The following is a 25926-nucleotide window of genomic DNA, read 5'->3' as shown; positions in this document are numbered from 1 at the left end:
TCCGTGACTTCTTCGGCTTCAGCTTCAGTCGTGTGCCCCAGGGCGGTGGGGGCCCTGCAGATGTCCACAGCTTCGGCGGGGGCTGGAGTTGTCAGTCCCCCCCATCCCCCAGCAGGCCTCAGGCTTCAGGGGCTTCTGTAAATTTTTGTTTATTGCCTGTGACCTGTCCATGACTTTTACTAAAAATAACCATGACAAAATCTTAACCTTAATAATAACGTTATAAGGAATAACTAGCATGGATTTGTCAAGAACAAACATGTTGAGCTAACCAAATTTCTCCCCCCCCCCTTTTTTTTTTTTAACGGGCTTAGTGGAAATAGGGGCACTCTTTTTTCAAAGAAAAATTTCAGGAAGCCTCAGATTTTGTCAAAATGCAGAACTAAAACAAGGTTCAACACACCAAAAATTTTCACAAAACAGAATTCCTGTTTTCCAGCCAGTTCTATTTAACACTGTTTTCCAAACCTGCTCAGAATTCAGAAAAATGGTCTGTGTGTGCATAAAGCAGTACAGTTCAGTTCTCCAGATATGGAATTAAGACATCTATGTATCTAGGACATCCCGTTAATTTTGTAGCATCCTTTTGAAATCCTTCAATCAGAGAGCGTTTGGGGGAAAACATACAATTACATCCAAAGGAAGAAGCAAGATGGACAAAGGATAATTTTTCAAAATCTGTACTTCTGTCTCACATGCAGTCCAGATTTCATCTTTGAACAATATAGCAGTGCCTTCCCCATTTGCCTCACAAATAAGACTTCTTAGCAAATATACACGAAAAAAGCTGGACAAAGTACAAACTGTCTTTTCCATGGAAGTTCAAAGAAAAAATATTTCTGAAGAGTTCAATAAAATAGAAGACCGTATGTCAGGGTCAAGGGCCAGAATGAAACGTGTACATCACATTGAAACTTGTTAGCAGTAGAAATGTTGACACTGCTTCTTATAAATAAGACCCTGACCAAAACCAATATTCAGTTTAAATTAAAGCTGGAAATGCTAGAGAACCAGGTAAAACCAATCAGCACCTAATTCTGCTCCCAATTACACAGGGCTCAAATTGGGGAAAACAAAGTGCCAGTACTCTCCCAAACTCCATTCATCTGAGATGGACACCAAAGTAAGACTGATACCCCATGTCCCAGGCTCTGCTGAGCTAGTGTCGACCTTAATAGGACTCATATCGTCTAGATCTAGTTTACAAGGCTCAAGATTTAGCTTTTTCTTGATGGGACTGATTGGTCCTTGGGTTTTGCTGTACTAGGCTCACTGTCTGGGGGATCCTGCAGCAGCAACACCTTCCTTTCCCTCACACCACCTTATGGGGATTGCATAAGATGGCAAGGGGACTCTAGCACTTGCTCCTTTGGGCTCACGATGGATATGAATTTTCCAAATTGCCCATGTCTTTTTGTCATAGACCAAACCAATTCCTCATCACCTGAACATCCTGGAACTTAGGGGTGTTGGAAATCTGGATCTGGATGAGTGTTTTGTGACTTAAGTCCATTTCTAAATAATACTGCCAAGAAACATCAGCTGGTAGAAAAGGATTAAGAGGGCTCATAGAAGGAGATTACTCTTCCTGTTGAAATGCTCTGTACAAATCAAATGGACTTGAACTCCACTCTCTCATGTCTCAGACATTTTTATTCCATGTGTTTTTAAGCTCTAGTATCCAATGCACAGTCTACAATGATTTGTTAGATTATATTATGTTCTTTCACTGGCTATTTGTTTTTAATGTTAAAATCTTACTAGTAAAGCATGAAGGGTCTGAAGAATTCTGAGAAGCCAATGAACTTCTAGACTCTTATTAAGAGATACCTTTCCTAATGGCTGTGGAAATAAAAAGAAAAAATTAAGGACAATATTTCTCTCACTTCAAGGACAGGTCTGTCAGATACAGACACTCTGTTATTGTAGGAAAAATACTGGCCAGTGTCAAGAGGAGGGTCTGCAAGGAATAGACCAAAGGGGAATATGTATGACACTGATACAGCAAAAAATGCAACTGAGGTGAATAGACTGCAAGATCACTATAGGGCATATGAAAAAGAGGTAAATATCCTATAAAATACTAGGGGATTGGCTTGATCAATTTGTGTTAGAACAAGAAAGGGATAATTCAGACATTGACTAGAAGAGGTGTTTACAAAGAGTTGGTCTCTCTTTGCAAAGAGCATGGGATCTTGATTGATATTTAGGGGAGAAATTTGTTTTTTAATATGATAATCTGGGATTGCTGTAGGCAGTGAGAGAGAGGTGTAATGATGAAGGTAGAATGGAAAGTTCCAAAGGAAGCTGAACACACTACTACTAGAAATTAAATTACTAGACTGCTCTAGACTTTTGCTGGATCTCAAATGGGTTTTAAGCTTGATGGGTCTGAGTTTCTGGATGGCACTAGCTCCAGATGTGTATCTCCATATTGTAAAAGTGCAGCAGCTGGATCCTCACTAGCTGACTCCACCTCAATTAACGTCACTTCAGATGTAGTCAAGTGTCTTGAAGCCTAACACATAGGAGAATTTTAAACAGAAGGTCAAATGACGAGCCCCTTATTTGGTTCCTACTCAGGTCTTATTCAGCAAAATCCCTCACTGAAGTCTATAGATATCTGAATTCTTCACTGAAATCTATATATGCCTGTATAAATTCCTCAGAATTTGACCTTTAGTAAAGACAGAGCTGAAGATGGGCCAGTTTTGGACTTTGGGCCTATTTCTTACTTTCACCTCTACTTTCTGATTCATTCTGGTTATTCCTGAGTTACTTCAGTGTGAAATAAGGATTAGAGCTTTGATTTGCAAATGGTAAAACTTTCATGGAAGTTAGTGGTTAAAAGTAGGTGAAGATAAAATGGGGGATTAGCTTTATTTTACACCTTCTAATTTGTTGCTTTTTTAACTTCATCCTTTTGAAGTGCCAGTACCAACACTTCTGCATTCCTTGTGTAAGTTACACTCCTTTTTCACATCCACTGAATTCCTCATTGATGCAAGTTACTCTATAGGCCTGGTCTACACTACGAGTTTAGGTCGAATTTAGCAGCATTAAATCGAATTAAGCCTGGACACGTCCACACAACGAAGCCCTTTTTTCCGACTTAAAGGGCCCTTTAAACCGGTTTCTTTACTCCACCTCCGACGAGGGGATTAGCGCTGAAATCGGCCTTTCCGGGTCGGATTTGGGGTAGTGTGGATGGAATTCAACGTTATTGGCCTCCGGGAGCTATCCCACAGTGCTTCATTGTGACCGCTCTGGACAGCACTCTCAACTCAGATGCACTGACCAGGTAGACAGGAAAAGCCCCACGAACTTTTGAATTTCATTTCCTGTTTGCCCAGCATGGAGAGCACAGGTGACCACGCAGAGCTCATCAGCACAGGTAACCATGATGGAGTCCCAGGATTGCAAAAGAGCTCCAGCATGGACCGAACGGGAGGTACGGGATCTGCTCGCCATACGGGGAGACGAATCAGTGCTAGCTGAACTCTGTTGCAGTAAATGAAATGGCAAAATATTAGAAAAAGTCTCAAAGGCCATGAAGGACAGAGGCCATAACAGGGACGCACAGCAGTGCCGCGTGAAAATTAAGGAGCTAAGGCAAGCCTACCACAAAGCCAGAGAGGCAAAGGAAGGTCCGGGGCAGAGTCGCAGACATGCCGCTTCTACACGGAGCTGCATGCCATGCTAGGGAGTGCAGCCACCACTACCCCAACCATGTGCTTTGACTCCATCAATGGAGAAGCACGCAACAGGGAAGCAGGTTCGGGGTACGAGGAAGATGATGATGAAGACAATGAAGATAGCTCACAGCAAGGAAGCGGAGAAACCAGTTTCCCCAACAGCCAGGATATGTTTATCACCCTGGACCTGGAACCAGTAACCCCCGAACTCACCCAAGGCGTGCTCCCAGACCCTGAGGGCGCACAAGGGACCTCTGGTGAGTGTACCTTTGTAAATATTACACATGGTTTAAAAGCAAGCGTGTTTAATGATTAATGATTAATTTGCCCTGGCAATCGCGGCCAGTACAGCTACTGGAAAAGTCTGTTACTGTGTATGGGGATGGAGCGGAAATCCTCCAGGGACATCTCCAGAAAGCTCTCCTTGATGTACTCCCAAAGCCTTTGCAAAAGGTTTCTGGGGAGGGCTGCCTTATCCCGTCCACCATGGTAGGACACTTTACCACGCCAGGCCAGTAGCACGTAGTCTGGAATCATTGCATAACAAAGGATGGCAGCGTATGGTCCCAGTGTTTGCTGGCATGCAGACAACATCCATTCCCTATCTCCCTTTGTTATCCTCAGGAGAGTGATATCATTCACGGTCACCTGGTTGAAATGGGGTGATTTTATTAAGGGGACATTCAGAGGTGCCCGTTCCTGCTCGGCTGAACAGAAATATTCCCCCTGTTAGCCACGCAGTGGGGGGGAGGGGTGAAGTGATCATCCCAGAGAATTGGGTGTGGGGGGAGAGGGGGGTTAGTTGGGTTTGTGCTGCATGTTAACCCGGAAACCGCAGCCCCTCCTTTTACATTGCAAACCCATTTTAAATGGCCAACACAACGGGTGCTTGGTATGGGAAATGAGGGTGCTGCTGTTTGAAACCATTCCCACATGTTATGAAGGTTAAAAAAGTCAAAAGACTGTGGCTTACTATGGCTGCCTGCAAGCCGAATTCTGTTGCCTGGCACTGCGTGAGTGATCTCTCACACCAAACCGGCAGGCCCTCAATATAAGAGGAAAAATGCAACCTTGTAACAAAAGCACATGTGCTGTGTAATGTGAACAGCAAAATTTAACGTGAAAGAGTGTACCCATTGTTCTCTAAAATGTGTCTTTTTTAACCACCTCTCCCTTCTCCTCCACCAGCTGCAAATGTTTCTCCTTCGCAGAGGCTAGTGAAGATTAGAAGGAGAAAACGGCGGACTCGGGATGATATGTTCTCGGAGCTCCAGATGTCCTCCCACGCTGACAGAGCACAGCAGAATGCGTGGAAGCAGTCAATGTCAGAGTGCAGAAAAGCACAATATGAACGAGAGGAGAGGTGGCGGGCTGAATCGCGGGCTGAAGAGAGCAAGTGGCGGGCTGAAGAGGATAGGTGGCGTCAGATTGCTGACAGAAGGCAAGAGTCGATGCTCCAGCTGCTGGAGCATCAAACTGATATGCTTCAGCCTATGGTTGAGCTGCAGCAAAGGCAGCAGGAGCAGAGACTGCCGCAACAGCCCCTGTGTAACCAACAGCCCTCCTCCCCAAGTTCCATAGCCTCCTCACTCAGACGCCCAAGAACGTGGGGGGGGGCGCCTCTGGCCACCCAGCCACTCCACCCCAGATGATTGCCCAAGCATCAGAAGGCTGGCCTTCAATAAGAGTTAAAGTTTTAAAGTTTTAAACTGCAGTGTGTTCTTGTCCTTCACTCCTCCCCCACCCCTCCTGGGCTACCTTGGCAGTTATCCCCCTAGTTGTGTGATGAATTAATAAAGAATGCATGAATGTGAAGTAACAATGACTTTATAGCCTCTGCAAGCTGTGCTCGAAGGAGGGAGGAGAGGGTTGTTAGCTTACAGGGAAGTAGAGTGAACTGGGGGGGAAGAGGGGGTTCATCAAGGAGAAACAAGCAGAAGTTTCACACCGTAGCCTGGGCAGTCACAAAACTGGTTTTCAAAGCTTCTCTGATGCGCACCACGCCCTGCTGTACTCTTCTAACCGCCCTGGTCTCTGGCTGCGCGTAATCAGCGGCCAGGCGATTTGCCTCAACCTCCCACCCCGCCATAAATGTCTCCCCCTTACTCTCACAGATATTGTGGAGTGCACAGCAAGCAGCAATAACAATTGGAATATTGGTTTCGCTGAGGTCTATCCAAGTCAGTAAACTGCGCCAGCGCGCTTTTAAATGTCCAAATGCACATTCTACCACCATTCTGCACTTGCTCAGTCTATAGTTGAATAGGTCCTGACTACTGTCTAGGCTGCCTGTGTACGGCTTCATGAGCCATGGCATTAAGGGGTAGGCTGGGTCCCCAAGGATAACTATAGGCATTTCAACATCCCCAACGGTTATTTTCTGGTCCGGGAAGAAAGTCCCTTCCTCCAGCTTTTGAAACAGACCAGAGTTCCTGAAGACGCGAGCATCATGTACCTTTCCTGGCCATCCCACGTTGATGTTAGTGAAACGTCCCTTGTGATCCACCAGGGCTTGCAGCAGCATTGAAAAGTACCTTTTTCGGTTTATGTACTCGGTGGCTTGGTGCTCCGGTGACAAGTTAGGGATATGGGTTCCGTCCATCGCCCCACCACAGTTAGTGAATCCCATTGCAGCAAAGCCATCCACTATGACCTGCACGTTTCCCAGAGTCACTACCCTTGATATCAGCAGGTCTTTGATTGCGTTGGCTACTTGGATCACAGCAGCCCCCACAGTAGATTTGCCCACTCCAAATTGATTCTCGACTGACCGGTAGCTGTCTGGCGTTGCAAGCTTCCACAGGGCTATCGCCACTCGCTTCTCAACTGTGAGGGCTGCTCTCATCCTGGTATTCTGGCGCTTCAGGGCAGGGGAAAGCAAGTCACAAAGTTCCATGAAAGTGCTCTTACGCATGCGAAAGTTTCGCAGCCACTGGGAATCGTCCCACACCTGCAGCACGATGCGGTCCCACCAGTCTGTGCTTGTTTCCTGGGCCCAGAATCGGCGTTCCACGGCATGAACCTGCCCCAGTAACACCATGATTTCCACATTGCTGGGGCCTGTGCCTTGTGAGAGGTCTATGTCCATGTCAATTTCCTCATCACTCTCATCGCCGCGCTGCAATCGCCTCCTCGGCTGGTCCTGGTTTTGCTTTGGCATGTTCTGGCTCTGCATATACTCCAGGACAATGCGCGTGGTGTTCATAGTGCTCATAATTGCCGCGGTGATCTGAGCGGGCTCCATGATCCCAGTGCTAGCTATGGCGTCTGGTCTGAAAAAAGGCGCGAAACTAGTATCTGACGGACCAGGGGAGGGAGGGAGGGAGGGGTGAGTGACGACATGGCGTACAGGTACAGGGAATTAAAATCAACAAAGGTGGCTGTGCATCAGGGAGAAACACAAACAACTGTCACACAGAATGGCCCCCCCAAAGATTGAACTCAAAACCCTGGGTTTAGCAGGCAATTGATTTCACGGAGGGAGGGGGAAGCAAATGAATACAGAACAAATCTGGTCCATCTATCTTTTACATCTTAGGCTGGCAGCAGACGGTGCAGCACGACTGATAGCCATCGGCATCTTCTGGGTGCTTGGCAGAAAATGCTGCATTACGATTGCTAGCCATCATCATCAAGACGGTGCAATAGGACTGCCGGCAGGACTGAGTCTCCAGGAGACAAAACATGTCTGCCCAGGCGCCTCTGACCGAACTCACTGAGGAGTACGACGACGACGGATACCAGTCGTAATACAGCATCTGCTGCCAAAAGGCAAGGAGCTGCTGCTGTCTAGCAATGCAGTCCCACGTCTGCCAGCACCCAGATAGACGATGACGGCTACCAGTCATACTGCACCGTCTACTGCCAAAAGGCAATTAGCTGCTGCTGTGTAGCAATGCAGTACCACGTCTGCCGGCACCCAGATGACATGGTGACGCTGAGCTGAGCTGAGCGGGCTCCATGCTTGCCATGGTATGTCGTCTGCACAGGTAACCCAGGAAAAAAGGCGTGAAACTATAGTCTGCCGTTGCTCTCGGGGGGGGGGGCCTGACCACATGTACACAGAATCCCACGCGACACTGTTTTTGCTTCATCAGGCATTGGGATCTCAACCCAGAATTCCAATGAGTGGCAGAGACTGCGGGAACTGTGGGATAGCTACCCACAGTGCAACGCTCCAGAAGTCGACGCTAGCCTCGGTACTGTGGACACGGTCCGCCGACTTAATGCACTTAGAGCATTTTATGTGGGGATACACACAATCGACTGTATAAAAACGATTTCTATAAAACCGGCTTCTATAAATTCGACCTAATTTCGTAGTGTAGACATACCCTCATTTACTTACATTCAGTTTTCTAACCAACTTTCATCTGACATTTAATGTAAACCATCACTAGTTTAACTGCAGAATCTGGCCTGATGTGTTCATCAGGAATTCTTCACATCCCAGCTTCTCCTCCTGCATCATCCTGTAGTGAAGTCAAAAAGCCTATGTTTATGACATTACAAGTTGGTGGCATAAAAGTTATTGTGATGTAACAAATTCAGCATGAGGGCTTCAGGATCAGGAAGGAAGAGAAGATTGGCAGGGAGAAAGGATTCCCGTATGTCAACACAACAAACTTCGGTATTAGCAAATAGCGTAGGAAGAAGTATGAAGATGTCTGATGGATAAGTGGTTTTATATTTTTAGTCTGGTATATTTGGTAACTTTTTTGCAGCATCAAAATTCCTTGAAGATTCCTGTCCTAAAGGACACAAGAGAATTACAGTATTGGTCGGTGAAATTTGCTGTTAGTGTGCTTGCAACAACAGCATCTCTGCAAGTCAAGGCTTGATAAGGCTCAGCAATCTGAATAGATATTAGCAAGGCAATGCCATAAACATTTCTCTTGAAGAGAATGGTTAAATGCTATGGTTTCACTAAACAATGACTATATGGGATTGTTAAGGATGGGAGAAGTAGATCATAACCAGCAGACAATTGAAACTCCATAACCTAATGATGTTTAAAATATCAATCTTTCATGTTAATTTTCACAGACATTTTTAAACAGATCTTCAGAGTTGAGTTATTTTAAGATAATTCCATGCCAGGGAGGGCAGTGCATGAAATTTCTCCCTCAGAAAACGTAACATTAGAATGCTCTATGGACTTGCTGTATTTCATTGCTTGAAAACTGCAGGAACGGTCTTAAAGTAAGAATTGTATATGTACTAATAAATGTACTGGAGATAGGGAACCTATTTTATATTTTGGGCACCTAACCTGGGTATCCAAATATTTAATGTGAGTTTTTTAAGGTTCCTTAGTTTGAACATTGAGTCCTAAATTTTTAATAAGTGAATGAAAAAGAAAAACCTGTCCACAGACAGGAATAAACCAACAGTGTTCATGGAAAAAAAGAATGGAAGCTAACTCTAAAAACAGATGTCCAGCTTTCACTGACTGTGAACCATCCTGTAGTCAATTTGGACATGCTATCCAATGAAGGTTTTGCCTCCTTGCAAACAGTTGTCAGAACTGATGCTGATATCAGCTCGTTAGAATTACTGTTTATTCGGGCTAGTACAGCACCACACACAGACATGATTGTTCCGGCCAGTGTATAAATGATGGATCAACTATGATACCTAAATCTATCTGCCTAGCTGTTTGAGTTGTCATTAAAATTAAACAGCAATGTATAAATATGCTGGTATACAACTTATAACAAAATATTGTTTAATTGTGATCTAAAAGGTATCGTATATTTTCTCCATCTTTACATATCAAGTGCGTTATTTTATAAATTCAACTGCCTCTATAGGCCAACAGCATCTCTCCAGTCAGGCTGTTTCTATGGACACCAGTGTGGGCTCTACTTCCTACTACACTTACTCGTTGCCAAGAAAACCAAATTCCTCTAACACTTCCCAATGGGAATCACATAATGAAGGTCGGGAAGGTGGACAGCCACAAAAATACTTGGGAAGTATTACTAGCCCAGAAACCACATGACAGTAGCAAAATAGAATGATGGTGAACAGAGAAAGATGACTTGCCATTCTGCTACTAAAGAGACATGGTATAAAAGGATTTGGGTCCACAGTTGCTACCACTTATCACTGGGATTACTGTACATTCAGTAGCTGCCTACATTTGAGTTTTTCCACACACCAGAAGTGCCATGGCAATCTGGAGAAAATCTGCAATACAAACTTAAATGTAAATATGGGAATTTCACATTACAGCAAAAATGATCACAAGATCCATCCTGATTCTTAATACCATGAATAAACCTGGCAAATCATTTGGAACTGTGGCAATGTAGACACCTTGGGGTGAAAGGAACTGAGATCAGCTGGTTCCATTTTCACAAGAGTTTTTGTTGGTCTTATTTGAGATGGAGTCATAGGAAGATATCATCTACCGGTGAGCCACTTTGGATTATGACTGCATTTCTAATAGCATAATTTAGGGAGTTCAGTGAGAGGACATCACCTGGAGGCTTTTCACCAGCAGGTTTTTTCTTCCTAGCCAAAGTCTTTTTATAGACAAGATTTTGTTTCACAGGTTGAAACCAAAGGAAGTTTTTCTTCAGAACCAGTAGGAAAAGTTGGGGATGTGGAAATTTACATAAGACAATTAAATCTCCTAAAGGGCTTGCTATTTGTATTTGGCTATTCCTCCATTTATTTGAGAATCTGAATAAAATGCGGGAAATAAATGCCTTTATTTCTGGTGCAATATTTGTGTGAGTTTTGCAGTCAGATCCTGTTTTTGTGTTACAGATTATTGTTGTGGGCAAAAACACTTCTGCACAAAATGGTCTCAAGTCTTGGAATTACATAATTTCCTTTTATTCAATTAATTTTGCCAATTTCTGTCTATAAATTATCGATAAACTGATAGCAATTTTCTCAAATGTATTGTTCAAAAATAATTCTCTAAATAATGTCTTAGTCTGTAGAATGTCAGCTGGTAGCTCATTTTGAGTATTTAATGTTCAGTTTATGGGAATATTCTGGAATACTAGTTCAAATTTCAGTTTAAGTGCACATTCCTGCCAGTAAATTTATTTTCTTGAGAATCATGAGAAGTGAGCACAAAAGAGGTTTAAATAGTCAAAGCAATCTTTTAAAAACAGTAAATGAAAGTTTGTGGGAAATATTTTGCAGTCTTTGCTCAGACCTAAGTGTCACGGCACCTAGGCAGCTTTGCTGTACTTCTGCAACTTTTGCTTTAACTACATTTAATGGGAGGAACATCTTCAAGAAGATGGATTAAGCAAAAACAAACAAACAAAAACCAAAACCACATACCTCAGAGAAAAGTGTTAAAGTATTTACAATAAGAAGAGATTTTAGCAGTTTCTTTAATGTACCAATAATTATAATAGGTTTCACATCATGATATTTAACCCACCTCCTTACCTGTTACATGAGGAGCAGAGGGAGTGGATTTACAGCCCTATAATCTAACACTTAGACCACACCCAGAAGGAAAGCAATGTTATCATACTACCAGACCTTCCATTAGAATCTTGTCTGCTTAGTAGAGTGGCTTTCCACCAAAAAATTGAAATAAGATTCTTGGAAAGTGCTGCTGCACAAGTCTTGTTTGTTTTTTGTTTAAATAAAATGGCTGGCTGGAGTGGCACCAGATAAATAACTGAAATAGATTAGAGAGACAAGTCTTAAACAGTTTGAAGTACTGTCATCAACTTGCCTTCATTCAGTGACCTAATGAATATGCTGTGCTACATGCAGCATACACAATTTTCAAGAAGCTGTTACAGATTTTTTAAAACCTTGCCGCAGTTATTCCAGGAATTCCCAACCATAGAGGTCTTGACTATGTGTCATGCATCATTAAGCATGATAGCCCTTGACTGCCACAAATCTTAGCACAATACCTGACTGATCAATGCTGAGAACGATTGGGCCCAGTGCAAAGCGGTGAGGTAGGGAAGGTCTGAGGGGTTCCACTCTACAGGCAAGTGGTGTGGAGCTCTTTAGGGAAGTGGGAAGCACATGAAAAGTAGTTCCACACCCTGCAAGAAATCCTATCTGGCGCCTAACACTTCCACTTCACCTCACAGAGCCCATGAAAGCTATCCTCTTCCCCCCATAAATTTAGAAGGAAAGGCATCTTCCACCAGAAGAATACATGATCTCCCCAGGCTTAAAGATCTGTTTCTGAGTTAGTAGTCAGAGTAGACCACAGGATTCATTCATTCACTGAGGATGTTATGTATTTAAGGAGAAATTTAGCTCTCTGACCTTTCTGGGATGTTAAGGAGACACTTCCCCTTTCAGTTTTATTTCCCAGCATCTGGCTGCTATATATCACAGCCATGGGACGGAATCCTAGACTCCAGCCATGGGAAGGGGATGGGTTTAGTAGGTGCTACTTGCCACTTCATTGTGGTGTCCCAGGCACCCAGAGTTCATTTAGGCATCCGGGAAGCCCAACAACTTCACACAGCTGTTAGTAGCTTCACATCATGAATTCACGTAGGGCCTGGATTTGATCCCATTTATGTATGTATGAGTAGATACACAGAATGCACATTATCATGAATTCTAACCAGGATATTCTCTAGCAAAGCCAGATATAACAAGCATACTACATACAGAAGAAAAAAATAAAATGACTGAACTAGCTATGACAATTAATGCAGTTAGTGGAGCATTTCCATAAGGAGCAGATTCCGTAACAGTCTGCCCAAACCATTAGCGTGGTAGAAAGGATTTCTTAAGTGACTTACTGTAATACAAGCACTGAGAATGTACATAACCATCGCAATTAGATTCTAAATATTGTATACAAAACACATTCTTGGGATCCCCTTTCACTGAAGTACTGTTTCTATTGTGAAAGAACAATGCACGCAGCATTCTGCTCCAGAGGCTGCCTTGCCGCAGGAAATTTCCACCAAGGTGAAACAACTGAAGATGTCTGAGGGGGATGATAGGAAGTGGGTGTACCTTTGGGTAAACAGTAAATTAGTCCGATGAAGTGGGTATTCAACCACGAAAGCTTATGCTCCAATACATCTGTTAGTCTGTAAGGTGGCACAGGACTCTCTGTTGCTTTTTACAGATCCAGACTAACACGGCTACCCCTCTGATAGTAAATTAGTTGTCTCCAGACAGTGATTTTCTGGGGGTTGATTTTAGTTCCTCCTGATGGTCAGTTGTTTTTAAACTGGAATATGGGCAAATAGGGAGCTGTAGGAATTGTAACATATTTCTACCAACACATCTGATTGTTTCTTAAGCATCATGTCCATTTATGGGGTTACAATAGAAAAAAATATGTAAAAAATCCAAATAGTACCTAAAAAGGTCAAGTTAAGCAGTCTGAAAACAATAGCAAACACATATACACACACACACACACACATACATATACAACTATTTCCATAGTTACAGTATCTGTGTGCTAAGCAAACCGAAGACTAGTATTAGTAATACAAGGAGAATTCAGGACGAATAGTTATTTATTAGACAATAAGTAGACTGGGTGCATAACAAAAGTAGCCATAAAGCAGACTTCTAATGACAATTTCCATGCCACTTAAAGGGACACTCACTGTCAACTTGATTGTTTGGAAACTGACTAATTTTAAAATATCCCAGTTTCTGATAGCACACCTTAAAATTATATCTTTTTATAAAACATTTCTTTTAAATGTTTTAAAGGCTTTTTCTGCTCACGCTGATCTTTATAAGCAAGAATAAAACTGAGGCTACAGGGGAAATCAAAACCGACTATACACAAAATGCTGTCAAATGCATAAAATAGACTGAAATGGAGAAAATTATTTTGCTAACCTTTCAATTATAGTAATTTTAAGTGTTATTTGTCACTGTAGTAGGTACAGTATTTCCCAACTGAAATGTGATTTTCTAGTTGACTGTTCCCCTTTATAAAAGGAAGCCATAACTGCCCAAAGACCTCTCCCAGATTTTTACTGACTTTTGGAGTAATGCTTAGCCCAATGGGTCCGAAGCTTCTGCCTCAGACACAAACTCATTTTGCACTATTATGCCACATGAGGAAGTCCTATTGTCTTCTATTGATAGCACTGAAGAAACAAAGACAACGGAGAAAGGCTACATGCTGCTAGGAAACATAGTTGCCACCTTGTGAGTGCAGAAAAAATACTACTAGATTCCATGGATGCTCTTTTGGGCAGGTCTTTTTGTTACCTGTGGAGGACAATGGGGCTTGGGCCTCTAGACACTACTGAACTGCAAATAATAATAAGCCAAAACATAGAAGAAACCCAGAATTACTCACCGTCTGGTTATCCTCATACAGCTTCAAGTCATATCCACTCAGCTCCACGCAAAAAATTATTGCTGTAACCCCTTCAAAGCAGTGGATCCATTTTTTGCGCTCAGACCTCTGTCCACCCACATCCACCATTTTGAAAGTTAGCTCTTTGAAGGTAAATTTATTTTCCACAATCCCTGTGGTCATGTCCCGAGAACGCAGAATATCTTCCACTGTAGGGATGTAGTCCAGTGCCGCAATCCTTTCTAGGTCATTCAAATAGTATGCAGCATTATCCTCTAGGTGGTATTCATTGGATCGGCAGAAGCACTCCTGCACACCGGGGTCTGCCCAGAGCCGCTTCATGACTCCCAGAAGCTCAGGAGTAATCTCTCCTTTGCTTTCAGCTGGGCCAGTCAGGGCAAAAAGCTGCACAGCATCATAGGCCCTGTCAGGATTGTGGAACTCTATCTTAAGGGTGGCTAGAGCACGAATGATGCGTGTGAGGGAGTCAATGGCATTATAGATAATTAGAGGTTTGTATTCCTTGCAAGCCTCCAAGTTAAAGCCACCACTGTGAATGATTTTCATTTGCTTGACAATAGTACTCTTGCCAGAGTTGCTTGTACCCAGGAGTAGGAGCTTGATCTCACGTCGTTGTCGCTGACTCTCAGAGCGCAGGTGGCGGTCAATCCTCCGGGACCGCCGCGCTGCCTCTTTCTCCTCAGAGCTTTGCCTACATCCCATGGTATAGCAGACAGTAACAGAAGAGGAGAACTGGAGATTCTCTCTCTCTTTCCGTCTCTGAGCAAGAGCTGCAATATCTTTCAATTCTCGTGCCAGGTGCACCCTGTGGGAAAAAAATCACTATCCAATACCTGATGGGCCAATAGGCCTGTACCAACTAGTTCAGTCCCAGCAGGGGTGCAAACAAATGTAGAAATGCAACCACAGACAGATAGTCTCCTCAGTAGATCTCATGGCACTCCCCTTTCCTGTGAATAAACAGTGGCACATTCCTGTTAATGAAAGGACACTTCCCTATTCCATAGTGTGGCTGGATCAGTCAAATATTCTTTTCTCTTCTGCATAATTATTTTGCTCTCTTCTATCCAAAGGTAAGGAGCTGCACCTTCATATGCTCCGCTTTAGCCCCAGTTGTCTTTTAATTGTCTTTTCTGGTTGCTGTGGTGATGCTGCTAGTTACAGCTGAAGGTCTGGTACGGTTTTGTTGTGTTTGTTTTGTTTCTCCCCCCACTTCTTTAGGCTGATTCAGTTCAGATCTGTGAATCTGGGCTCTCCACCTGTCAAACAGTGAGAGAAAAGAAATTAATACAATTGGGGGACTTTGTTTCCCTTCTGCAGAACATTCACTTTTTCTCTGCTTCTGACACTTCTGAACATTGTATTACCCCAAATACAATCCCGATGGAAAATGTGTAAAGAAAAGCAATAAAAATCTTCTAAATACTGCAGAAATTTAGGGACAGCTTGAGTCTGCAGACCTTAGAAAAGGTGTACCCTGAGCAATAGTAAATCAAATCCCCTTTTCTCTCCAGCCTTCTGTGTTTTTATTACCCAAATCCCCGTGAAAACAAACAGTGCTGAGCTCTGTCCCAATTCTCTCTCAGCAAGAGCTGATGGCAGCCCTTTTCCGGCACAGCCCTGTTCTGACCGGTTTCCCAAAGTAGAGTACATGAAAGAGATTCACAGCTACTTTCCCCCTCCCTCATTTATATTTATATTGTTGTCTGGCACTCAAATGTGTGTACACATGTCCTCCTGATTCTTCTTTCATCATTTCTATCCATTTTGTTTGCATTGAACATTTTTGTAAATAAATGATTAAATGAAAGGTGGGGATTAGGTTTGCATGAGGGTTTTATGAAAGGGTTTATCTGAAGAGGCACAATTATTGATCTTTGCAGGAAACTTGTGACAAGGTGTACCAGCCTCGCGGTCCTACTACACCCAGCCTCAGGGAAAGAGCTGCGAAGATGGGCCCTCCAGGTCTGTCTAGAGAGGCAGAACAGAAGCAGCCAATCAGAGCCCAGCAGATGCAGATAAAAAGAGCTAAAGGGGCTTAGCAGGTCAGTTCCTGGCTAGGATTAGAAGGGCAAGGGAAGGGAAGGTGCTTCTCTTTGGCCACAGGAGCTTGACTGATTGCATTTGCTCAAGCTGGGAGAGAGAGGACATGAGAACTTTAACCCTAAGGTAAGGGGTGAAGATAAAGGGCCAGGTGGGAAAAGGCCCAGGGAAATAGCTGTAACTAAATGAAAGAAACAGTATGTGGCTGTTCTTTATAGGGTCCCTGGGTTGGAAACTGGAGTAGTGGGCAGGCCTGGGTTTCCACTGGTGAAGTAGCCTAAGCTTGGGGAAGGCTTGTTTAGAAGCCTGAGTGCAGGACTGAATTTAAAGGGTGAGAACCAGGGCTAATGACCCTGGTGAGGGCAGACAGTTTATTGAACACTTTGCTACCCTGGAAGGGGTTCATTTTTGACTGTGACACCCAGTCTAATGGGTGAGCCACTGAAGACCCTCCAAGTGAGGCTGATAACCTACAGGGTGCCAGCAGCAGGAAAAGGTCTGCAGTACCATATGCAGCAGTGGGAGGGACTCAAGAGATGTGTCCCCTGGTACAGAAACATTAACAAATTCTTTCTTCCCCTTAGAAAACAATATTATGTAGGGTATGATGCCTGTGCCCAGCTTAACTGATACAGCGATATACTAGTCAAACAGATCATTCTATTTTAACTCCCCCGCTTCCAGTTTTATCACAGTAAAACTAGGGAGCCATTAATATACAAAGTGGATGTTTTGTATGAGGAAGAGAAAAGTATGACAGTTCATGGAGTTCTGACTGACCTTCATATACTGGTAGTTGTGATACTCTGGAAAGTAGACTGAGGGTAAAATTTTAAAAAATGCCTAAGTCCCATTTTCAAAAGTGACTTAGGAGAACAAGTGTCATTGCTTTTCAACGAGACAGACTCCTAAGAGCAGGAGCACCGCCAGCTTTTCTGCCGCCGTCCCGCCCAGAAATGCCACCCCCCACAGAGGCAGCGGAAGGTCCCGCCACCTAAATACCGCCGCGGTCGCAACTGCCTAGGTCGCCTAATGGGTTGCGCCGGCCCTGCCTAAGAGCCTGACGCACTCTTGAAAATGGAACTTAGGTGTTTTTGAAAATATTATCCCGAATGAATCTCCTGGCCTTTCAATCTAGACAGGACAAGGCACTAGAAAATGCATTAAAGGGAACAATTCAGCCTACCAGGGGGGTGAACTTGGTCTAACGGAGCTTGTCCATTTCTAGTTCCTATGAGCTAGATTCAACCTTTAGTGAGTCCTGAAAACAGACTGTGACTTAGTCACTGTTCCTTCCCTGTGCCCCCATGATCCTGGAGGGAAGTAATTTAGTACAGCCCTTTATAGCATGAAGCTTACCTTCTCTCTACTCTTGTCAGTTCAGCTGGCTAGCACTTTGGATGGTGAGGCTGGAGCCAAGGCTCTGCCTACTCTTCATCCACTGGCTTGGGAGGGAAGTGCCAGGTTCACAGGTCCTATTCTCCCTCTGCCACACTGGAGCCATGATGTGAGGATCAACTGCACAGCTGTGCAGTAGAGTGATGTCTCACTGCCATATGACTACTTTAGTCAGGGCTCAATCTGGTCTTTTTATGACTTTCTAAAGCCAATCTTTCATCTTTTTTAAAAAAACTTTTGATCAGTGCAGCAGTTCTTTTATAAGGTGCTACAGTATTTCTTTGAGTGGCCCTGTGAAGTTTGCTATTTGCACGGTTTAGTTTTGTTGACAGAATTAATCAGCAAGGGACTTAATGAGATCTACCCTCCCCAAACAGGTGTCATTGCAGCAGAGGGTAACTATAGCAGAGGATAATTTTAGCTAGTACCAAAACAATCTAAATGGAGATACAGTATCAGGGAGCAAACTGCCCTCATTTATACCCATGCAACCTGCCAATGAAGTCAACTTCCAGTTGACAGCGGTTGCATCGGTATTAAATGGAGGCAATTGAGACCAGATTTTATTTCATAGTACTTCATGTGTAAATGGGAAACAACCCTTTTCCTTTCCTTGGAACACTCATCCCTAAGTGGTGGGAGGATGAACTGCTATTTCTAGGATTTCATCCTTCAGTGAGGTGATGAAACAAGTTTGGTGATCACACTTCCTCTGCTTAGCAGCACACACTGCTATTCTAGTGCTATATTTACTTTAAACCTTTATAACAATGGACTCTGAGCAACATGTGTATCTTAATTTTAGTTTCTGTCATGCACTTGTCATCACTTGACAAACTTGAAGCATGTTGCAGATATCTCTTGCTCTGTGCTGAGTCCTAAGGTACATAGGTATAGATTGTGTCTGCATTGGGGGCCTTAGCCTCCATTATTCTGAATCACTGGGGCCTGCAATTATGCAGCAGTGCCTTGACGTTATGCAGGTTCATGTACTGCAAAATCTTGATTCACAGCACAGGTTCTATAACATCTATATGAAATCATACCAAAAGGGCCGAAGTATATGCATACAGAAATGCAAACCCAGTAGCAGCAAAAATCATTGTTAACTCCTCCAACATGCAGTTAAAGGGTTTATTTAAGGGTGGCCAAAGTCCACAAACAGCAACTGTGCCCTCTCTTTGAGCCTTTCCATGCTCTTAACTTGGTGTGTAGGCTTTGAGGGACAGTTGAGGCCTCTACTACTTATTTCCCAAGTTTATTATTTGCGGATTGTGTCTTTCTCCTTAAGCAGAGTCTGAGTTAGTTATGGATTTAAAGCATAGACTGCAGAGCTGTGGGGGCCTCCTAGGGTATGGCCCAACCACTTAAACAAGTACATGGAAGTTAGGGTTGCCTCTTGGCTGGTTTTTGACTTGCCGTGCTGTTTTTTCTACTTTCTTGACCGTTGCCAGTTGAGAGATGTAATTTACCTTTTTTTTTTTTTTTGCAGCAATTTGTAACCCATGGCCACACATATTATGGCTGGGGGATGCACCGCACCTGGCATCTGGGTCCCATTCTGTGTGCACAGTGTGCCACACGCCAGGCCCTCACTTTCCAGCTGCCAAAACTACAGCAGCTTCCCTCAGCACCAAGGAGCAAGTGGGAAGCAGGACAGACCTGTCACCTGAGGGCAAGGTTTGCCAGTAGGGAGGGGTAAGGAGCAGGATGGGGGAGGAAGGGATCCTGGGAGTGGATGGGACAGGGAACTCCCTCAAGGGCTGAGGCTCTTGGGAGGAGTCGGGGTAGGTGCTCATGGACCTTGTGGGTCAGGTTGCTGATGAGGGTGCCAGAGAAAGAAAGATGAGGGCCAGGCAGGAGTGGGGGAAAACAAATCTAATCTCCCCCACTTTAAATGGTACTTCACAACTCCTGATTTAAGGAAGACTTGAGACCGAACCACTGTAGACACTGAAAAAAGCATGGCCCCCCGAAAGTGTCATAGGCGTCCCTATGGATCAGAGTTGGCATTAACAGCAGAGCTGTATTGAGGCGAGTTTCAGACTATTACCTACAACAATTTGCTCTGCAAGTAAAAACAATCTACACTTCTGTAGCCAAAGTTGGCATTCTCACTACAGAAAAAGTTGTAGAACTGGGCCGAACAGACTGTGCTTCAAAGTCCCATTCATTCCTGACTGTCGCTTTTTCAGATTCCCAACCTCTGTTGTTAACATGTACATTTTTGAAACAGCTGCTTGTACACCTGTTCTAATGAGGGTTTTCATAACATTGGCTACACCTTTTCATATCACCACATCACCTTTTCTTCCTTGTTGCTATTTAAATCTCTGACCTTTCTCCTCCTTTCATTTAATTTACGTGCGCTAGCACCCGCCCATACATGCCAATTCCCACCTTTAGATGTGCTAGATAATTTTACTATTGCCGGTCTCTTCATTAAGCAGTTTCGGAATGAAGCTGCCCTTCTTGTCATACACCCTTTCCTTTTCCCCCAGGTGGCACTTCTCCATGGTTTAAAAAAAAATGGGAGCATGAACAGAACATATAGGCACATCATGTAAGCCTCAAATGCATTCAGGACTTAAAATCTGTATATTATACAGGCTTCACTAGTTGAAATATTTCACATGTATACCACACATTTTAAAATAATAAAGGATTTTGGGCTGAATCTAACGAAATAATAATCCCAGAGAATTCATTTCAGGGCCCGTTAGTTGTGTGTGTAGAAGTTAAAATACATACTGTACACAGAGACACTAGCAGAAGACCAAATTGCACTCTGCATCACTAACTGCACTCTATCAAGCCTGCTGAAAAAGAGTGCCAATATCAGTTGTTGGTATTTACCTTGTTTTTCTTTACTACTTCCCTTGTCTCTTGGGTATTCACTTGGCACGTAATGAAGTCATGAAGTACAAGTAATGTATCAGCATAAAATGAAAAAATGACACAGTATATGATAGAGTGGTAATTACCATAACCTTGCTCACCGTGGCATAGCCAAACACACTACTGTAAGAAAACCCTCCACTAAAATGTGGAGCTGTACTTTCTTCACAGAAATCGCTTTGTCCTAGTGCTGCATTTGAGACAAGATTGAGGTATGAAATCTAGAGTTCTGTTTGGCCACGTAAATCAGTGACCTTCTGGCCAGAGTGGAAGAGTGACGTGACATAATTAAAAATATGGCCAAATTCTGCTCTTTTATATTGGGTTAAATCTGGAGTTAGCTCCAGTAACCTGACTCCGAGCATAAATACTCTGGCATACCTGGAGGCAGGATTTGTTCCACTTTTTCTGTAGAGACCCATTACTGGAGGTTTCCATTATTTATTAACCATATTGCCTTAACTTAAAGGGTTTTTTTCTTTCTATGCTCCCTGCTAATGGTGTTGCCGTTTCAGATACTGTTTGCACAGACTCCCCCACCCTCAATCTATGCCTGTTGTAGCAACATATAACTTGCCATACTGGATCAGACCAGTGGGTTGCGGTCATCCAGCATCCTGTCTCTGGCAGTGGCCAGTACCAGATGTTTTCAGAGGAAGGTGAACAATCCTGCAGTAGACAGATGTAAAATAATCTGCTGCACACATTAGGTCTCTCATTCTGATCTCTAATACTTAGGCCAGGTCTACACTACCGCGGTAGTTCGATGGCTGGCAATCGAAGTTCCGGGTTCGATTTATCGCGTCTGGTCTGGACGCGATAAATCGATCCCGGAAGCGCTCGCCGTCGACTGCGTTACTCCAGCTCGGCGAGAGGAGTACCGCGGAGTCGACGGGGAGCCTGCCTGCCACGTGTGGACCGCGTCTGAACCGCGGTAAGTTCGAACTAAGGTATGTCGACTTCAGCTACGTTATTCACGTAGCTGAAGTTGCGTACCTTAGTTCGAATTTGGGGGTTAGTGTAGACCAGGCCTTAGAGACTGGATTAAGCCCAGAAGGCTTAATATCCTTTCCAAAATTGGTTACCAGTAGTTATGAAATCTGAATAGAATAGATATATATAAATATACAATACCTTTTGGAACCTTAAGTTATTGGCGTCAACTTCCTGTGGCAGAGAGTTCCACAGGTTGTTTATATGTTGTGTAAAAAATAGTTGATTTTATCAGTTTTGAATTTCCCACCTTTTAACTTCATTGACTGTTTCCTTCTTCTGTCTTAGATATTCACATCTATTTCTCTGTGCAGCCAAGATGAGCAGTATATTAGGAGCTGCTTCATTTACATTTATTATCCTCCTTATAGCAAACCACAGTTAAAGCCCTCCTCCTCTGCCCTAACACTCTTATTTGAGTATTTTTTTATGTTCTACAAGATTTAGAGGGAGTCTGCTATATCTATAACATTCCCAAACAACCTAGTAATTCAAGCTGTACAAATACTTTTCTGTGAATGTTTGCTATGAATTTCCTTTAACCCTATTCACGTCCTCTTTGTTTGCTTTCTGTCAGCATCTGAGAGGGCAAGTTTTGCTGGCATGAATGTTCAGGGACAGTAAATTTCAAAGTCATGTGTCTGGCCTGATTGTTGCAGAAATGAATCAACTTCCTACAAGCTAGTGTTTGTACCAGAAGTACTTGTGTACCCATCGAACCAGGGAACAGAATCATGTGAATTTTCTGACCACTGATGATTAAGCAGAAAAGAAGAGGGTAAAGCCATTGGAAAAATTTATTGTGCATTATTCATTCAAGTTCTACTTCTAATTCAGATTGTTGTCATCTAGCATGGTAACTAAAGCTTATTCATAGATTCATAGATTCTAGGACTGGAAGGGACCTCGAGAGGTCATCGAGTCCAGTCCCCTGCCCGCATGGCAGGACCAAATACTGTCTAGACCATCCCTGATAAATGTCTATCTAACCTACTCTTAAATATCTCCAGAGATGGAGATTCCACAACCTCCCTAGGCAATTTATTCCAGTGTTTAACCACCCTGACAGTTAGGAACTTTTTCCTAATGTCTAACCTAGACCTCCCTTGCTGCAGTTTAAGCCCATTGCTTCTTGTTCTATCCTTAGAGGCTAAGGTGAACAAGTTTTCTCCCTCCTCCTTATGACACCCTTTTAGATACCTGAAAACTGCTATCATGTCCCCTCTCAGTCTTCTCTTTTCCAAACTAAACAAACCCAATTCTTTCAGTCTTCCTTCATAGGTCATGTTCTCAAGACCTTTAATCATTCTTGTTGCTCTTCTCTGGACCCTTTCCAATTTCTCCACATCTTTCTTGAAATGCGGTGCCCAAAACTGGACACAATACTCCAGCTGAGGCCTAACCAGAGCAGAGTAGAGCGGAAGAATGACTTCTCGTGTCTTGCTCACAACACACCTGTTAATACATCCCAGAATCATGTTTGCTTTTTTTGCAACAGCATCACACTGTTGACTCATATTTAGCTTGTGGTCCACTATAACCCCTAGATCCCTTTCTGCCGTACTCCTTCCTAGACAGTCTCTTCCCATTCTGTATGTGTGAAACTGATTTTTTCTTCTTAAGTGGAGCACTTTGCATTTGTCTTTGTTAAACTTCATCCTGTTTAACTCAGACCATTTCTCCAATTTGTCCACATCATTTTGAATTATGACCCTGTCCTCCAAAGCAGTTGCAATCCCTCCCAGTTTGGTATCATCCGCAAACTTAATAAGCGTACTTTCTATGCCTGGCCTCCTGTCTCTGCTTGTCTACTGTAAAGGTCTGCAGCTATGGCCTCACTCCTCCCCTTGTCTGTGGGAGCAGGAAACTGTTCCATCCCCAGACTTCTCTGAGGCTTCCTAGCGAGGGAGGGCTACTCCATGCACCCTCCTCTGAACTGGCTATTTAAAAACAATCCATTTCTTCAACAGGACTTGAACAAGTAGTGTCTCTTGTTGCAGTAAGTGCCATCACTTTGCCGTGTTAATGCCCTAGTTGAGAATAGTACCTGTCCAAAAGACCTTATCCGGAGAAGCAGCAAGTGAAGGATGTAGAAAGCAGGAGCGATATTACCAGTGATAGCTGCTTTCACAGTCAAGTTAGAGAACATGCAGTGTGGTGCTAGTAGCAGGCAGTGTAGCAAGAACAGTACGCTGGGTTATAGTCTCTTTTATAAGTGTGAAGTCTAACATTAATGTTGCACTAAGCTTAAACAAATGGAGGGTACAATCAAAGTTACTTCATTGACTTCAGTGGGAGTTGAAGGTGTTCAGTACTCCACAGGACCAGGAATTAAGTATGCCATAGTCAATGCATTGAATTTTTGTCAGTAGAACCGTCAAAGTCAATGGAGTTACACCAGCATAAAAACTAGTGTAAGGACCAACATTTGTACAGCAATATTAGCCATAGTGGCCAACAGCCCTGATCTGTCTAAAACAGTCCCAGGTTTTCAAAACCCATCCCTGGAAACTGCTATCTTGGCCAGTGTTCCGGGACTGTGTGCCAGCGGAAGAAACCTCCTCTGAGCTGCTCTTCTCCTAGTAATAAATCACAGACCCTGATTCCTTGGCTGCTTCTTCTTTCACACTGTTTGTCTAAACAGAGAAGTTGCACCAGTTTAACTAGAGGTGTGAGGTTAATCCATTTAATCTAGTACAATTTTGAATGTGGACACTTGTATCAGTTTGAAAAGCCTGATTTAGAGCAGTGTAGCTTGCACCTGAGATTTACAAGTGCAAACTAAACCAATATGCACAAAGTCTAAATTAATGAGCATCCACACAAGGGTTTGCACTGGTTTAACTAAGTCTAGACAACCAACCTGATAGCTTTCTTTGACAGGGTAACAAGCCTTGTGGCTAGGGGGGAAGCAGTACACGTGGTATATCTTGACTTTAGTACAGCTTTTGATACTGTCTCACATGACTTACTCATAAACAAACTAGGGAAATGCAACCTAGATGGAGCTACTATAAGGTGGGTGCAAAACTGGTTGGAAAACCATTCCCAGAAAGTAGTTATCAGTGGTTCACAGTCATGCTGGAAGGGCATAATGAGTGGTGTTCCACAGGGATCAGTTCTTGGTCTGGTTCTGTTCAATATCTTCATCAATGATTTCAATAATGGCATAGAGAGTACACTTATAAAGTTTGTGGATGATACCAAGCTGGGAGAGGTTGCAAATGCTTTGGAGGATAGGATTAAAATTCAAAATGATCTGGACAAACTGGAGAAATGGTCTGAAATAAATAGGATGAAATTCAATAAGGACAAATGCAAAGTACTCCATTTAGGAAGGAACAATCAGTTGCACACATACAAAATGCGAAATGACTGCCTAGGAAGGAGTACTGCGGAAAGGGATCTGGGAGTCATAGTGGACCATAAGCTAAATATGAGTCAATACTATTGCAAAAAAAGTGAACATCATTCTGGGATGTATTAGTAGGAGTGTTGTAAGGAAGACATGAGAAGTAATTAGGCCTCAACTGGAGTATTGTGTCCAGTTCTGGGCACCCCATTTCAGGAAAGATGTGGACAAATTGGAGAAAGTCCAGAGAAGAGCAACAAAAATGATTCAAGATCAAGAAAACATGACCTATGAGGGAAGATTGAAAAAATTGGGTTTGTTTAGTCTGGAAAGGAGAAGACTGAGAGGGGACATGGTAACAGTTTTCAAATACATGATAGGTTGTTACAAGGAGGAGGGAGAAAAATTGTTCTTCTTAACCTCTGAGGATAGGACAAGAAGCAATAGGCCTAAATTGCAGCAAGGCAGGTTTAGGTTGGACATTAGGAAAAAACTTCCTAACTGTCAGGGTGGTTAAACACTGGAATAAATTGCCTAGGGAGGTTGTGGAATCTCCATCATTGGATATTTTTTAAGAGCAGGTTAGACAAACACCTGTCAGGGATGGTCTAGATAATACTTAGTCCTGCCATGAGTGCAGGGGACTGAACTAGATGACCTCTAGAGATCCCTTCCAATCCTATGATTCTATGACAAGCCCTTGTCGTCTGCAGCCTGGCCCCCAGCCAGCTGTCAGGGAGGGGGAAGCACCATCTAGGAGGAAAGTGAGGCACACAAGTGAGGGAAGAGCATGAAGGATGTGGAGGAGTGAATTCTATTGAAGGAGATTAGGCAATGTCAGAGATAAAACTTCAGAGAGTGAGAGTATAGCTTGGAGTAAACACCATGTTGAGGAAATTACCCTGATGGTGAGTGAAATAAATCCAAAACTGTGGATCAGATGAGGTGGCTAGTAAGAGAAAGTGAATAGCCACTCATCCAGTCTAGATTCTGCACAGTATTTCATTTATTCTGAGCTAAAAAGATTCCAATCACAATAAAAATAATAAAATAACTTGTGCAACATTGTTTTAGAAAGTCCTCACTCCTTCTGCCAACATTCTTCAACTTCTCAAATCCTAACAGAAAATGAAGAAGAAAAAAAGCTGAAGAAAAACTAGAGGAAAAAAAATACCAAACAAGGCTTTTTATTGTTCAGTTAATGAAAATTAATTGGAGATTGGGACATGGAG

The 25926-nt window shown here is 43.2% G+C and overlaps 2 protein-coding genes across 2 annotated transcripts in view; one reads left to right on the top strand and one right to left on the bottom strand.

Moving 5' to 3' along the window:
- GNAZ (G protein subunit alpha z) overlaps positions 1-14712 on the bottom strand; it is an 88393-nt gene extending 73681 nt beyond the window's left edge. Inside the window, exon 1 of the mRNA XM_065417587.1 lies at positions 13990-14712. Within this exon, the coding sequence (XP_065273659.1) occupies positions 13990-14712 (723 nt within the window). The remainder of the gene's footprint in view (positions 1-13989) is intronic.
- Positions 1-25926, top strand: part of RSPH14 (radial spoke head 14 homolog) — a 180525-nt gene that overhangs the window by 99214 nt on the left and 55385 nt on the right. The window lies entirely within an intron of this gene.

The sequence above is a fragment of the Emys orbicularis genome, chromosome 16 (genome assembly GCF_028017835.1).
Source record: "Emys orbicularis isolate rEmyOrb1 chromosome 16, rEmyOrb1.hap1, whole genome shotgun sequence".
NCBI classification, from domain to species: Eukaryota; Metazoa; Chordata; order Testudines; family Emydidae; genus Emys; species Emys orbicularis.
The sequence above is the reverse complement of the archived record's forward strand: the minus strand, read 5'-3'. Positions and strand labels throughout refer to the sequence as shown.